The sequence below is a fragment of the Indicator indicator genome, chromosome 22 (assembly GCF_027791375.1).
Source record: "Indicator indicator isolate 239-I01 chromosome 22, UM_Iind_1.1, whole genome shotgun sequence".
Lineage (NCBI taxonomy): Eukaryota > Metazoa > Chordata > Aves > Piciformes > Indicatoridae > Indicator > Indicator indicator.
In genome coordinates, this window is record NC_072031.1 from 5051923 (window position 1) to 5067623 (window position 15701).

At 40.8% G+C, this 15701-nt stretch overlaps 1 protein-coding gene across 1 annotated transcript in view; it reads right to left on the reverse strand.

The window, feature by feature from the left end:
• Positions 1-9266, reverse strand: part of SHISA9 (shisa family member 9) — a 170645-nt gene extending 161379 nt beyond the window's left edge. The window contains exons 1-2 of the mRNA XM_054391240.1: positions 8585-9266; positions 1360-1487 (exon numbers count right to left, since the gene is read on the reverse strand). Of these exons, the coding sequence (XP_054247215.1) occupies positions 1360-1487; positions 8585-9195 (739 nt within the window). The 5' untranslated portion in view covers positions 9196-9266. The remainder of the gene's footprint in view (positions 1-1359; positions 1488-8584) is intronic.
• Positions 9267-15701: the final 6435 nt, after the last annotated feature.

The following is a 15701-nucleotide window of genomic DNA, read 5'->3' on the forward strand; positions in this document are numbered from 1 at the left end:
CACAGGCTGAGGTAGAAGTACTTTGCTGGAGAGCAGTGCAGACAGATTAGGTGTCACACTTCACTCTATGTGGTATCTTTATTAGAGGTCACAGCTTTAACTCTCTCCTATTACTCTGTAGCATTGTGCATAAGAAATTGCAGTCAGCCACTACCAGAAAACAAGCATCAGGAGTGCATGCAGCATATGAATCTTTTCTTTCTCCCATTGTTTTTACACTCCTCCCCCAAAAGAAAGCAGTAAAATCTCACAACTGCATAGTACAGTCCAAATTAAATTCATTAGGTGTCCAAATATAAGCAAACTCTCTGCTTCCTATAGTTACAGAAAGTAAAAGACTAGTGCATATACTTTAAATGTTTCAAAATCAAAATACCAATGCAGTAAAAGCTTATATTTGCAGTAAAATGCATGTCTGTATTGATCTACAGCACAGAATAAAGCAATCCACTGCCTAACAATCAAAACCTTCCTGAATGATACCCTTTTCTTTTATAAATATATTGAACTTGAATTTGTAAATGTATTCTCTATAATCTGTATGCATATATGTATGTGTATTAATATAAAATACATAAACATATAAATACATAAGCACAAAATTGCAGTAGGATTGTTCATCACAAAAAGAAAATGTATCTGAGTATCTGAGATCTGTACTGTGGTCTAATACAAAACTGAGAAATAAGTTGCCTAGGACTTAATAACCACTTGAAATATCACCATATTTCCTCTGAAGCTTCAGCATGCACTTTTACCTTGCCTTCAATAACATAAAAATGTAATAGCATATACAGAATTAAAAAGTTATTTAAAACTTAAAATAATGATCTTTCTCTCACCTTTCCCTTAGGAAAAAAAAAATTAAAGTGAAAACCACATACAACCAGATCCTCTCTAGGAAAGCCTGTGACTATTTCACTAGTGTAGATGATAAAACAGCCTAATGAGACTGCTTTCTTATTGGCTGTTACAGCACTATGAACCATCTCTTTCAATCTTTCTGTAAGCTTAACCACATGTATTTTGATATACCAGAACACAGAATAAGGCATAGCTTAATGAGCTAAGCAAAAACATTGCATAGAAGCAGACAAAGATACAAACCCAATATTAGTAAAATAAACCAATAAATTTAAAATAAACATAATAAATGTTTCTCTTCAAAATGGTTTTCTCTTAATGTTGCACTATTTGGAATAAGAAATCTGAAATATTTCTAATTGTGAAATAAAGAATATTTTTAATTGCAAGATCCCATGTACTGTGGATACCCATGTGACATCCAGCAATATTTGGTTCATAATGCTCATTTTAGTGCCATCATTCTAGATATCAGAAAGTTATAATGCAACTTACGTAAATTATTTGGAGGAGGTCTCGTCTCCATGTTTTCATAATGTTGCACATGTACTACAATGTTTAAATCTCTTTCCATATGATCTGTTGTACAGGGACCTTGAGGTCGCATAACATCAGCAAGAGCCCTGAAAGTCAAACAAAATTAGAATGAAACTGCAAAATCTGCAAGACATTACCAATATATTGCAAGGATTTAAGTTTGAGATGCAGTCTGTCATACTGACTGCTCGAGAAACCAGCTTTATTCACAGGAAAACCAGGGCATCAGATTCATAGTGAGACTTCATACCTAGGGCTCTTTTTAGGTTGTCTTTGACAGTGTGCCAGCAGCAACACAGACACATGTAAAGGTCTTTACCTGTCTTGGCTTTGTAAGAACATAAATTGAGCTTGTTGAAACTTTTGTTCTGCCCTTGCATGGGGTCAGTAACATTGCCATCTTGGTTATGGTGAGCACTTCAGCACCTAGACCCTGCCTGTAGCTTCCACAAACTAGTTATCTTCACACCTAGATTACCAGCAAGGCCTGTCAAAGTAATTTCTCATATATGCATTTGCACACAACAGTGGTCTTGGCTGTTTGCATTCAAAAATGTCACCAAAGTTGAAAGATCACATGATTTTCATGTAGAAATACAGTAGGCATAGTATTCTTCATGAACAAGGATTTAAGCTTTTCCCATCCAGAAGGGGAGATCAGAAGTGCCTTTGCTAACTTCTGAATGTCCTAGTCATTAAGATGGAGCAAAGCTTGCACAGGAATACTCCTTGCTGTTTTGAAGCCAATACAGAAACAAGATGAAAGCTTTATGCTAGCAAAGATGGAGCAAGCAAAGGAATTCCTGACAGTTAAGCCAGGCTCAACCTGATGCTGGTTGTGGACTTCTTCTCCAGAGCTGCAGGCAATAACTACACCTGAGAAACAGATTCATCTCCCTCAAGTGTACTTGCTAAGGACTAGTTTCACTGCCAAATGTCCTACTGAGTGTAAATTTATTCTTGGGCATACAAATAAGCGCACACACCTATACAAGTCCCCTGCAGTCAGAGTTACTAAGTTTTAAGTTCTGAAACTCTCAGCATGGCAATCCCTCTGATTCTGGGCTATGGAGTTTCACAACTGACTTCTGTAGGAGCAGGATTAGCCTGTAGGTGTATGCCACATAGCTGCCTGAACTACTGTGTGTGCAAAGTAATTGGCCCACCTGCAGAAGCTGTTGCCTTAGGCAAAGGAAAGCTATGGTATGTGATATCAGTGTCTTCAGGATTCAATACAAGTCTTTTTTCTGTTCTGGTCAATGCATCAGTGACCATTATTTGACTCCTTTCTTGGTTTACTGGATTTAATTTTTAGACCCCTTGAGCTTTTTTTTTTTTTTTTTTAAGGGAATGGATGCATTTTCTGGGCACCATTTAATTTTCTGCAAAATACATACAGTGTGCCAGATAGTTTATAAGCTAATCTTTTTTGATGCACTAATAAATAAATAAAAATAAGCACACTGACTGGTAAAAGCTAAGGCAAGTACTGTCTTGCTCCTCCACTGTACTTCTCTGCATAATGATTTCTTGATCAAGAAGCACTGTACTTTTAAATATTAAAAAGTAGCTTTGTTTAAGTTACAGACAGAGAGGAATCCTGAGCTGGATCTTGCTTTCAAATTGCAGGAACACAGCTTTGTACACAGGTTTGGTGCACAGCTGAAAGATACTGATGTTTCATTGTGTTTATGGCTAGCATTATGTTATTAAAATATTAGTTACAGTTGTGATCAACATGTTACAAAATACTCTGTTGATACTGTAAAAGGTCAGGAGACAGTAAAAAAATGATTAATGGTATCAGAGCAATGCTCCCATTTGAAGCACTGCTTATACAGCAGAAATAGCAGAGTTGGCCTACATAGCAGTATAATAAAAATTCAACAGAAGAAATCTCACAAAGGTATGTAAAAAAATGATGCAAAAGGAAAGCACTATATTGTAAAACAGTAAAAATAAGTGGGGACCAAAGCCATTAATATCTAGCCAATTTATGCAAATATGTCTCTATGCAAAGGAAATTACTGACATTAATATTAATTCTAATTCCAGAGGCAGCTGGACACAATTCTGGGAAGGAAAGAACAGCAAAGGTAAGTTTTTTATTTCAATGGGGGAGTTAAAACTGTGAGATGAAACTTTGTGAGAGGAGGTTTCAGAAATGCTTTCCTCATTGCCCTTAATCTGATGGTAAATATTGTTCACTGGAGACTTTAAGTAACACCTCATATGACAGCAGATTAACTACTGCCTGCCTGTGAAAACACCAACTAAGTTTTCTACCATTTCAGAGAGGCTTTTATTTGAGGGGGTTTTAAGGAATTAGCTGTCCAACTCCCACTCTATTAAGAAAAAATGAACTACTCACCATCAAGTTCTATTTTTAACAACACAGCACCTATGTTTATACTGTGTTAGCTGAAGCTGTACGATTTTTTCAGGGCAGAATAGCTCATATAACAAAGAGCTTGTCCTTGTCTTCCACTGCTGTCAGGGAGACTTAAAAACATGTAGCAGCTTGTATCACTGGAGTACAAAGGAAATGCTGTACCTGTGTTTTGTTCTTTTAGAGATTTGCCCATATAATGAAATGGATAAAGGGATGTTTGTGACTCAGTACACTATAAAATCCTCCAACAGATGTTTGCTTTGAAAATGTCCACATAGGCCACGGTCTGTAATAATACCTTCATGCAGTTGTCACAATTGAATATATTCATACAGATTTTGTTCATTATCTGAAGAAATTGTTAAGAGTTGGTCCCACTGAAAAATATATATGTATGGAGTACACACATATATATATACACCTTTGCTATGAAATGCAAAACTCAAGATAACTTTCTAGTCAGGTAGCAATATCAGTAGGTCCTGTGTATTGATATTGATTGCAGCACTACAAAAGTGGATAACTGTTACCTACATAGGAGTTCAGGGCCCAGAACTATTCAAGCATCAACAAACCTCAGCATTTCTTTTGCCAAAAGATTCTTCTCTTTGGCTATGTAATACTATCAGGTGTAATAATGCATGTGGAGCCAGGCATTTCCCTTATAGGTAGAAGTTTGAAGAAGCCAAAACACAGGTTATTCCATGAAAGGTCACTTGTCACATTTTGCCTCCAAAACCAGGTCAAAACCCATAAGACAAATAATTTCAATTGTAGACTTCAGGATTTTTGGCAAGTCAGACTATTTTTGGCCCCAGGTACATGCCTTTTGAATGATCAACAAAAGACTTAACTTGTGAACTTCACACATTGTGAAGGGCAAAAGAAGAGCTCAGATGGTTCACAGTATTTGGAAAGCTGCTAACATACTGCCAGAAGCACTACTGGAAAAAAACAGGAGCTATAGCATAGAGCATGATTGTAAATATTGTCCTTTCAGTTCTTGCCTTGTTTGCACATTCTCCACAAAGATTAGGGAAGAAAACAAAGGTGTGGTTTTATTTACAGAAAAGGTCCATGAAGTAGAAATAAAGCTTTTCCCTTTCCACTCATATTCAAGAGAGTATACTCCACTTTAACTGATGGAGCCCTATCAGTGGAAGTCCCACTGATGAAATCTTAAGTAGCAAGAACATGCTGCCCTCATATGCCTGACAGAGCTTCTAGGTCTGCTTCAAGAGGCAGATGAGTTGCTGTTTCCATTTAAGCACAATACTGCCACATTCCTTTCCTTTGCCATATTTGACAACATACACCATCTTACTCCCCTGCTCTCCTAGAAAGCAGGATAAGGGAAGAATTACTTTGTTTGGATACTACTATTACTACTTATTTCTTGGACACTGTGGTTGAAGAGAATAATCTTTTAACGTCAAGTAACAAATTATTAAATGAGAAGAATTATATAAACAAAACATTATCATATAATGTCTAAAGTGAAATATGCCATGTAGAGTTAGTACTGTAGTCTCCTCTACATTTTCATCTTTCAGATTTACAGTTCCATGCCAGCAGTAAGTGTTTTACTGAAAAGCACTGATCTGACAAGAAAGAAAATGTCAACAATGTCACACTTGTCCTTCTTTCTCAAAGCAAAAGAAAGTAACAAGCTCTCACATTGTGGCTCTTTTTTCCTGAAAGGACTTGCCCAATAGAGATTTTTTTTTCCCCCAATGCTTTTTCATTGTCAAGTATTTCAGGAAAATTCCATGAAATTAATGGCATGTTCTTGGTTTGTTTTGTTAAAGCAGTAAACAAATTATAATGAAAACAAGTTATAGAAACAAGGCTCACCAAACCTGTAAAGTTTCCTTTATTAACATTGCACCACCCTTACACACACCAGTGCCTTACTTCAACAGCAGATCCACTGACTGCAAGATGAAATAATGCAAGGGATTAATAAGTGTGGCACAGTTTTGCTTCCTGTTTAGAAGACAATGTTCTTACTCTCATGTGTCAGGTCTCTGCTCACATTTTTAAATATGTTTAGTAAATCAAAACTGGAAATATATCGTTTACACCAGTTGTGTTCTGTTCACTTATTAAAAAAAAAAAAAAAAACAACCCTCATATGAAGATCAGGTTATGTTATGCCTTGTCTCTTTTGACAGCAGCATCCTTTCCATAGGTGAATTTGTTCATAGGAAATAAAAGAATTCAGATGTTTCATGTAGCCATTGGCTAGGGAAGAGAATGGAAACAGTCGTAGCTCCCAAAAATAGATGACAAATCATCCTTTCTGTGTTTCTTGCTGCCAGCCAAAATGGAGTAACACTCACTACTTTTGGTTTGGCCTACCTAACACTCTCAATGCATTATAGTTTTGCTTATTAATAAGGTTCTGGACTACAGCTAAGAAGTGTTCTGTTTGAGTTTGGTTGTTTGATATTGTAGTGATGAGTGTTGTAAAAAACATGAATATAGACTACATATTATTTTAGTTCTTGGTACTATTAACTCTTTAACAGATAAATTCTTAAGCATTGCAGCCTTTTTTACAGAGCATTAATAGTGTAAAATGAGCTAGGATGCAATATTTTAGTTAAACACACAATTGGGGACAAAGAGGTTACTTCAATTCTTCAGTAAATGAACAGATTTTTAGACTGCTAAAGGAATTCACAAATCTAACTCTTTTTGCAAATGAATGGTAAGACCACCCCACAGCTGTAAGAGAAGTGTGAGAACTTAAAAAAAAAAAAAAAAAGCTACAGCACTGTTTTTTCAGAACATGACTAGCTATTATGTGTACTGAGTGGGTGACTGTTTTTCCATGTGATCATGACTTTCTAAGTTTCTGTATAATCTTGACTTTAATGTTTTCATGGCAAGAAAAGTACAATATCTCAGACACCGTTAAGTAATCAGAGTAACAGATGACCTTTTCTAAGAACCACTTCAGAAACCTAATCTTTATGCATACAGGACTGAAGGATTTCAGAATGATTCTCCAATCCCCTATAATTCTATTTCCATAAACTAAGCCAGAATATCCTTTCAGAATACTTTGCACCTGTTTTTTAGATAGCAGATGTTTCTGCTAGTAGAAATAGAACCTAATTAAGCCATATATAAGCAGGGATGGATGGATGCACCTTCACTCTGTCCTGGGTTTTGTAGCTGTTACAAACCCTGCCTTTTTGCCTGCATGAAGACATTACAGAAAGAGCAAAGGAAAGCTTTTTCCAAAGATCTGTAGTTTAAGAGTAAGATTTTAAAATAAATAAAATTGGGATCCATATATTCTTTTTCTCAATTTGGTACTTGAGAATATTCAAAATGTCTAAAGGATTATTATACCTTGCTCAACAAAAAAACATCTTTGTGAAAGTACCAGTGACACTCAATGTTGACTAAAATTTCTGCAATGTGCTTTGTTCCTCAGTAGTAAAAGTGTATCCATATCAGCCAGTTTATAAATAGCAAATAATTGCTAGTGAACTAGTGATGCATTTGCAGGAGTATTTTTGTAGCTTTTCACTGTTCATTTAAGGATAAGCAGTTAATCAAAAAGTCATGCAGAAACTTCAGTAAAAAATAAGGCTCCAGATGTTGAGTTGATCTCTTGGACTGTCTTTCTAAGGATGACTCTTCATCTCAGCTTTAACAATTGTGAAGTACACTATTACCAGTCTGGGCAAGAGGAAGCTTTCTGCTACACTGCACGTCCAGTAGGATGTATTCTTTTAATTGCATTTCATCACCAAAGTTGCCCAATGTGCTGGAATCTATTTAGATGCTTTAATGGAGCTGTTTGCCTTTTTTAATGCCTTTCCCCCATCTGCTTCACTTTCATATGCCTGGGATTAGCATAAAGAATCAGACAGACTGCAAACTTGACAAATGTGTTATGCCTTGGAATATGTTGTTAAAACTATTGGGCTCTGTCCTGAGTTGCCCACCTGCCTAACCACCACTAGGCTGCCAGTATCTGGAGTAGAAGGCACATAGCATGCCTAACTCTGGGTGGGGGAGGTGCTGTTTGATATAACTCAGCCATTACACTGAAGATATACAGTATAACAACACATATATATGGATGAGACATGACTTTCATATTCCATTTTTTACCCCTCAACAATAACTGAAAAAATCTTAAATTCTACAATAGCTTTTCCTTTCTGCATCTCCTTCTTCCCTTCCACCCTGGCTCATTTTCTCATCTTAGAAATGTTACAAATAGCTCACACACTTGCAAAGGTTGGGAGAGTAAGGAAGGTCCTGCCAAAACCATTTTGCAGCTGGAGAGGGCAAGTGAGATGTCATTTGTTTACAACCTTCCATTGAGAAGTAAAAACATTTTCCAAGCTTTGAGACAGTCGGGAGAGGGAACCCATCAGGTTTTCTATAATTCGGTGTTGCTGGTTTCAGGAAATTATTTTTGTTTGTTTTGTTTCCCTATTAATGCACAATATATCTGAGAACATTTGCTAGATCTTGTTGGGGAGAGGGTTAGGCACTGCAGATAAATATGGACTACTGTCTGTGCAGATTCCACAATTATTTTTAATCTTTCTCAGTATGCATGTACTTTGATAACTTGGACTTGTGAAACCACAGGAACTCTGCTCACCAAAAGTTGGTCTCTCTTGGTTGCCTTGCAGGTGAATGCAGCCTGCCTGGCAGGAGTTGTTTGCTTAGTAGGAACACATGGGCTCCTCTCTCCTCCTTAAAGGTTAAGGGGAAAGGTAGGGATAAGAGACTGTGCTGCCTGGCACTCAAGCTTACCTGGACATGTGCTCCCGCTGGGGTCTGTGTGCTTTCTCCAGCCCTAGTTTGGTGAAGATCCCCACCAGCACCATGACTGCCACAACCCCACAGATGATGTAGACAATGAGGTTGGTTTTATCCCTGGTAGGGTCATGCAGAGGGTCGTCTATGCGGGAAGGAGGCTTGCCAGTATTCATCCACAACGGTGTCTCATAGTTTGTGCAGGTGCTTTGATCCAGCCTTGTCTTCTTGAACTTGCAGCAAAACCTGAAGCCACAAGTGCCGCAGCAGAAGATAAACTCCCCCGAGCTGCAGTTAAAGGGGGGGTCCCACTGCCCCATCACGTCAAAGTAGCCCCTGCAGAAGTCCGGGGTGGGAGGTGGCTCCGACGGGTCTAGCTGTTCGCCAAGGCTGGAGTGGTTTCCTCCCGAGAGCACCACGAAGCTCCCCAGCTGCTGGCCAGCTTTCTCCTGAGCCCGACACACCAGCGTGAGAAGGTCGGCCACCAAGTAGCCGAAAAGCAGCCGAATAAAGCCTTCCATTCTGCCTTCCAGCCGCGGCTCCGCGATGCTGCTGCTGCTGCCGCCGCTCGAGCTGCTGGATGCTGCGCTGCGCCAGGAGCTAAACATAAAGGGGCTCCGTCAGGGGCCGGGCGTCCGCTCAGCCCGCGCTCGCCTTCAGCACCACGGACAGCCCCAAGCGGGCCGGACAGCGCCGGGTGGAGGACGCCGCCCCCGGGCAGTGCCCGCCGCCGCTCCGCCACCGAGGAGCCCGCGAGCGCGCGGCACTTGTGGAGTGCGCGGGAGAGGGAGCGCGCGGGAGGAGGAGGAGGAGGAGGAGGACTGAGGGGTGGAGGTGGCAGCAGGAGTGCGGGGCACTGCGCTGTGCTGCGCGGCTGGCTGGGGAGAAGGGGCTGGCGAGAGGGGCGTGGAGGCGACCACGGGGCAGGAGGACTAAGGAGAGGACGTTGCAGGGGCAGGAAGGAGGAGAGAGGGTGAGCGAGGGTGAGCGAAGAGCCTCCCCCGTGCTGCCTGGTGCAGGCGCCTGGTGCAGGCGCCGGGGGCACCCACCTTCCGCTCCCCTGGAGCCCGGCGCGGTCTCTCGCACAAACTCCCTTAGCTAGCCACGGCGCACGCCGAGCCCCGCCTGCAGCCGGGGGAACCCGAGGGAGGCGTCGACTGCCCGGGCAGAGCGCGGGAGGCTGGACGGACTCGCCGTGGCATCCAGCCGGCGGAGAAAGGCTGCCGCCAAAGGGGAAATCTGCCTTGGCGGGTGGCGTGCGGGTTTAGAGCGAGGCAGCCCAGCGAGCCCAGCTCGTCCTCCGAGGCGCCCGCGGGAGGCTGAGTGCCTTAGACTCGGAGCTGCTCGCCGGCCTGCCCTGCCTGAACACTCCTCTGCCCCCCTGAGGGACCGGCGGCCTCACCCTCCCGAGCACTTCCTCTGTGGGGGTTCCCCCCCCACCCAACAACCCTGTCGCGGAGCCGATCCCTACGTCGCCCCGCCTCAGTCCCGCCGTGGGGCCTGACCCGCTCCCCACCATCCCTTACATAAGAGACTTCCCGCCCAGGCGGGCGCTCCCCACAGGTGCGTTTCCAAAAGCGCGGGAGCGCCTCATCGTCCCCTCCCCTCCCCTCCACCCGCCCCGCGTGCGCTGCACTGAGGAGGGTAATGGCCAGCGCGCGCCGGCCTGGGCGCCTGGCCAGGGCGGGGGAGACGACGCGGGGGGCGCGGGCACCCCACAGGCTGCGGGCCCAGGTGGGCGCCTCGGGAGAACCAGCGGCAGCTCCGCGGGAAGAGAGCAGAGCACCGCTCTCCCTGTAGGTGCTCCTTCTCCCGGTGACTGCTTCTTCTCCCAGTGACTGCATTCCTTGCAGGCCCGCGCTCTCCGGAGATTAGCTCACCTGTGAGGCACAGGCCGGTCCTGCTGGCGGGGCGGTGTCCATGGGGCCGTGCCTCCGCTAAGCCATAGGCTTGAGCGGGCGCTGCCCGCGCCCCGGCGCGCTGTGCACAGGTACCGTGTTACTTGTACTCTGCATGCTTCAGAGAGGGGCTGCCTTTATGCCTATTAAACAGGAGCTGCTCCTGCACATCAGTTATTTAAAAATCTTGTTAGAATGTCAGTCAAACTGGGTCTAGAGGACACACTGAGGCTGCGGGTTGTTTGCGAGACATGGAATTAAAATAACTTCCCCCAAACTGAGAACTGACTCTGGGAAAGACTTTTTAGTGATTCAGTCCCTATCCCTGTTACTTAACTCTCTCATCTCCATCTTTCGGTTGGGCAGTAACCTGCACAAGTAGCGATAATATTATCCTGAATACTATGCTGCCACCAAATGTAGGAAATAAGCCCGTTATGGCGTGATAGAACAGCGTGGGCTGGTGCTTAAAACACCTTCCCTTTTTCTTGGGGGCACGTCTGTGAGAGCCTGGCTGCAGCCTTGTGGGCTACTGGTGTCTCTGGGGAAAAGGGGTTGGGGTGCTGAGGCTCTGTGATGGCACCTTACCCTTCTCCCACCTGCTCTTGACAAGGGCTGTATTACTGCTGCACTTCTCAGGAACTTCAGCCAACTCCGGGTGGAGTTGTTAAGTGATAAATAAACAGAAAGGTGAGGCAGAGGACAAAGCAGACGTTTGGAATCGGAGAGGGCTGTAGTTAGCTAATTGTGATCCTTCTCTTAAAAATAGACTCTGAGTACAGTGATGATTCCACGGAACAGTCTGGCAGTAAGACTTGCATCTTTGTCCAGTAGGTAGGTTAGAAAGCCCCTCTATTTCTCAGCAGAGTAAAACAATCGGTCCCAGACCAAACCAGCATTTGGGGTTTTTAATATTTAATTAGTAAAACCTCCACCTCATCAACAGCCTCTTTCAAGTCTCCTCTGAAATTGTATCATTCCTCTCTTGTACATACTTCTCTCTGCCATTATTTATTATTTAACACTTTGTGATGCAGTTTGTCCTGAAAATACTGCACAAAATGAATCTGTTCCATACTTATTATTGCATCTAGAGACATTTAAGGTCCAGTCCTGGCGAGTGCTTACGATTATGCAAGTTTCCCTGTTGATCTGCCTGCTAACAAGCTGCTTACATGTTATGCATGTGCAGAAATAATATTTTTAAAAATTTATTTTATGAGCTATTAATCCTTACTAGCTATAGTAAAAGTTTCTTGTTTCACTGAATTCCTGGAGTTTTTCTTTAGAATTCCCCTACACTGAAATACATTAATAAATAAATAAAAAGCCCAAAGGATTTATGCTAGACTCCAGCATTTGTGGGATTCAGGTCCATGCAATCAGAATCTGACCCTATGTGGCAAGTATTTGGGGGAAAAAGGAGGGCAGTTAAAGCTCCTTGAGAAAAAAAACAATCATGTGGCGCTATAAGACTTTGGATCAGACCCATCAGTCTAGAATCCTTAAATCATGTTACCCTTATTAAGTTACTCTAGATGTTATGCTCTTTGTGCCTGTTATTTGTATTAGCAGTGAAGTTATTTTAGCTATACCAGAATTATAATTCTAATAATGAACTAGAGTTGTTCTAGACTAGGGCACAAACCTTTGTTTTTACTAGACCCACAGCATTTAATGGCTTCATAACATGTAGCTGTAAGCACACCTACATGATCGAAATATAAAGCCATTAAGTATAATGAGGGAAACAAGAAACCTGTTTGAGAGAAATGGGTATTACATGCAGTACTGAGGCACATCTTGGGTCATTATTCTTAATGATTGTATGATTCCTTATAAGGCTTTTCTTGATCAACTCAGTCAATAAACTTTATTTCAGCTGTCTTTATCAAATTGAGAAACATGAAATATTGCCGTCCATTTTCAAGATGTCTCTTTCTGACATTGCTTTAAGGTAAGTAATAATCACCTACTTTTCTCTGGTTTAATCCCATTAGAAATGTATTTTGCCTCTGAAACAATTGAGAAGATGAATGCTTCACCTAGAATCTACAGAGTTGTCTTTACTCAAGTGGATATCCATTTAGTTAAGTTAATTAAGCACAGACCTTATACAAAATCAAGTATTCCTATAGTATTTTCCTGTGGTTTTTTTTTCTTTTTTTTTACTTGTTTTCACTGAGACTTTGACATGTGGATCAATGGCAATGCTTGTTGTTCAACTGTAAGCTAGAAAATAGTTGTGGGTTTTTTTCCCTGGGAAATTTTGTAGCAGTGTATAGCCATGTCTCAGCAGAAGTTACATAACTGCATGCACACTTCTACTCTGTGTGTATATGTGTGCATTATACATGTTCAGTTTTGTGTTTGTGTGTAGTCTTAGAACTGATTCTTACAGGGTTTTTAATGTAAATTAAAAAGTATTGAAGAACAGTGAAATTAGAAGAGAAATTTAACCTGAATGTTAAAGTGATGATAAATCTGAAGAATACAAAACAGTTAGACAATACAGAACAATTGAAATTATCATGTTCCAATATCTATGTTTCATTTTTGTTAATAATAATGTTGATGCAACCTTTAAGTATTTCCCAGGGACCGATTACAGACTAGCAAGAATAGTCCTTTACCAAGCACTGAGCTTTCTAGTCGATCATTAATGCCCAAGAAATGCCATATAGCTCAATAATTATTATTAAGAGACATTCCAAAGCTGGTAAAATCTGTCAGAAAACAGCAGCTAGACAGGCCTGATCTCAGGTAGTATTGATGTGAAAAGTATTTTGGGATAAGAAGTGTCATGTGGAAATTGGAATGAAGCAGTCAATGTCTGTTTCCTTGATAGTTATTTCATCTGTAATGGGATGTTTGCACGTATAGATACAAAATGTACTGCAGCTGGAAAACAAGAGGTGATGATTGTATTATAGCAGGCCAACTGTTTGAAATCACTGTCTTTAAAAGTACAGTTAAATGTTAGAAGATGTCTGCTGTGGACAGAGGGTAGCTTAAGACACGAAAAAATACCTTAGCAGACATGAGCTGAAGAAGTACAATGTGTTTAATAAGGAGGCCACAAGCAACATGAGGTTTATAGATACTGAAAACAGTCCTGTGATTTACAGATACTGTAAACAACCCTGAACTGACGTGATACAGAAGTTTCTTTTGAACACCTCCACATTCTTGAACCAGCACAGATCACACAGTCTTATTTGGTTCTACTAAGTTTTGACATTCCCCTGTGAGGAGTATGCCTTCCACTGCTGTTAGGATTGCTGGGTGCTTAAACCACAACTGAATCTAGGCATTTCTTTTAGTTACACAGCAAACACTTCATAAGTCTTTCTTCTTTTAGCCAGTAACTGCAATCATTAGTATCAATGCAGCAATGTGTGAAATCTCAGTCTGCAGTGTGTGGACACCAAATATATTTCTCCTTTTATAATTTTTGAGCATGCATCTTTTAAACTAACCTGTCTTTTTTCAGTAAAAAAAATATACAGACTGGGGCAGAATGAGCTAGTGCTTATAACTTCATGAAGTCATAACAACTTTAATCAGAACAGCTTACAAACTTTGAGCATTTTGTAGCTGTTGCCTTCAAGTCTGAAAATACATTTTCCACAAAGCAAAGGAATCATCATCAAGAGATCTTAATGAGCTAGGAGGTGCTTCATGAATGAAAAAAACATGAGAGACTTGTTTTCATGGCTCACTGAGGCAGAAGGTAATTTATTGCAATTCTGCAATGTAGAAATTATCTTTATTACCCAATATTATTCTTTTGAGTCTTCTTGTAAAACCAAAACTACAGTAATTGTAGAGTTTGGGGCTGAGGCAGGCAGTAACAGCCTTCACATTTGGGGTGGACTTAAAATCCTGAGAATTCTTGTAGCTTCAGTTTAATTTGAAGGAAATTCAGATAAATTTAGAAGGTAAATGGAGTAATTGTGCATACACAAGAAGAAACACGTGTATACTGCAAACAACTTCAATATACAGCAGGAGAAAGTAAGTGCCAAGATGCCTAAAGCAGCTTTCAGCCATACACCTGAAAAATGAGTTGTGCCCTCAGGTTTGCCTGTTTCACAGCTATTGCTCTGATTCTGAACAAGGGAAACTGCCAGTCAGTTTCTCTCTGTCAAAACTGATGTTACTTTTAAACTGTAACACTATTGCAATTACCTGTGAACAAGGTATGTTTCTGCATGTTATAAATCAGACTGCCATGGAATTTAGATCTGGAATGATTGGCCAGGTGTTTGAGGATTACTGCAACTGACAAAGGCAGCTCTGCAGATCATTCCAAAGTAGTGCCAACAAAACCTTTATGTCTTGTTAACAAAAAGAAAAGAAAATAAAAGCTACAGAGGATCAAAAAAATTGGAACATCTTTTGTATCCTTCCAACTGAAAACCCAGCTACCTTTGTTCTCATCAGTTCAGTTTTTCAAGGCAAAGAGGAAGCTTTTCTAAACAGCCCTAAAATAGCATTAAAAATTCTCAAGGTTAAAGTCAGTATAATAGGCTGTATAACTTGCCTGAGCATAGAGAAGCTATGCTTAGGTATAGAAGAGGACACATAGTACAGAGAAAAATGTCTAATGCTCTGCTGTCTGACTCCTCAGTAACTGAGATTAAGAGGGAGATAAATTTTAATCTAGAATGAATATTCTCCAGACCTAGAACATTCACAGATAGAACCCATAACAAGAAGTCAAATTAGTGAGTCAGTTATAGTCTGTCAGTTTTACCAAATATTAACCCTCAAGGGCTATACAAATGAGCTGTTAAGCACAAAAATGAAGAGTGCTCCTCGCAGAAATGTAAAGTTGCTGTATTACTTAGCTAACAAAAGACTTTAGCCACAGTGTATTTTGCATGTCTTCCAAAATGTACTGTCAGGCAACCAAAATCAAAAGTTCTTACTCAACATTAGACCTTTTTAGTGTGCTTCCCTGATAATAAGCTTCAATGATGTCTCTCCCTATCATTGTCACAACATGCCCATCTGACACTTGATGTATTTTGTATCTTATATATAGCAATAATATATAGATGTAGGAACTTTCAGATTTATGAAGAAGAAAATTTCTCTGACAGTTCCATTTTTAAAGGATGCTAACTGTTAAAAGATGCTCAGAATTTTAAAATGGAAAGTCACAAGACAGATGAAGTAAGAAGTACAGAGAAAGCAATAATGATCTGAGT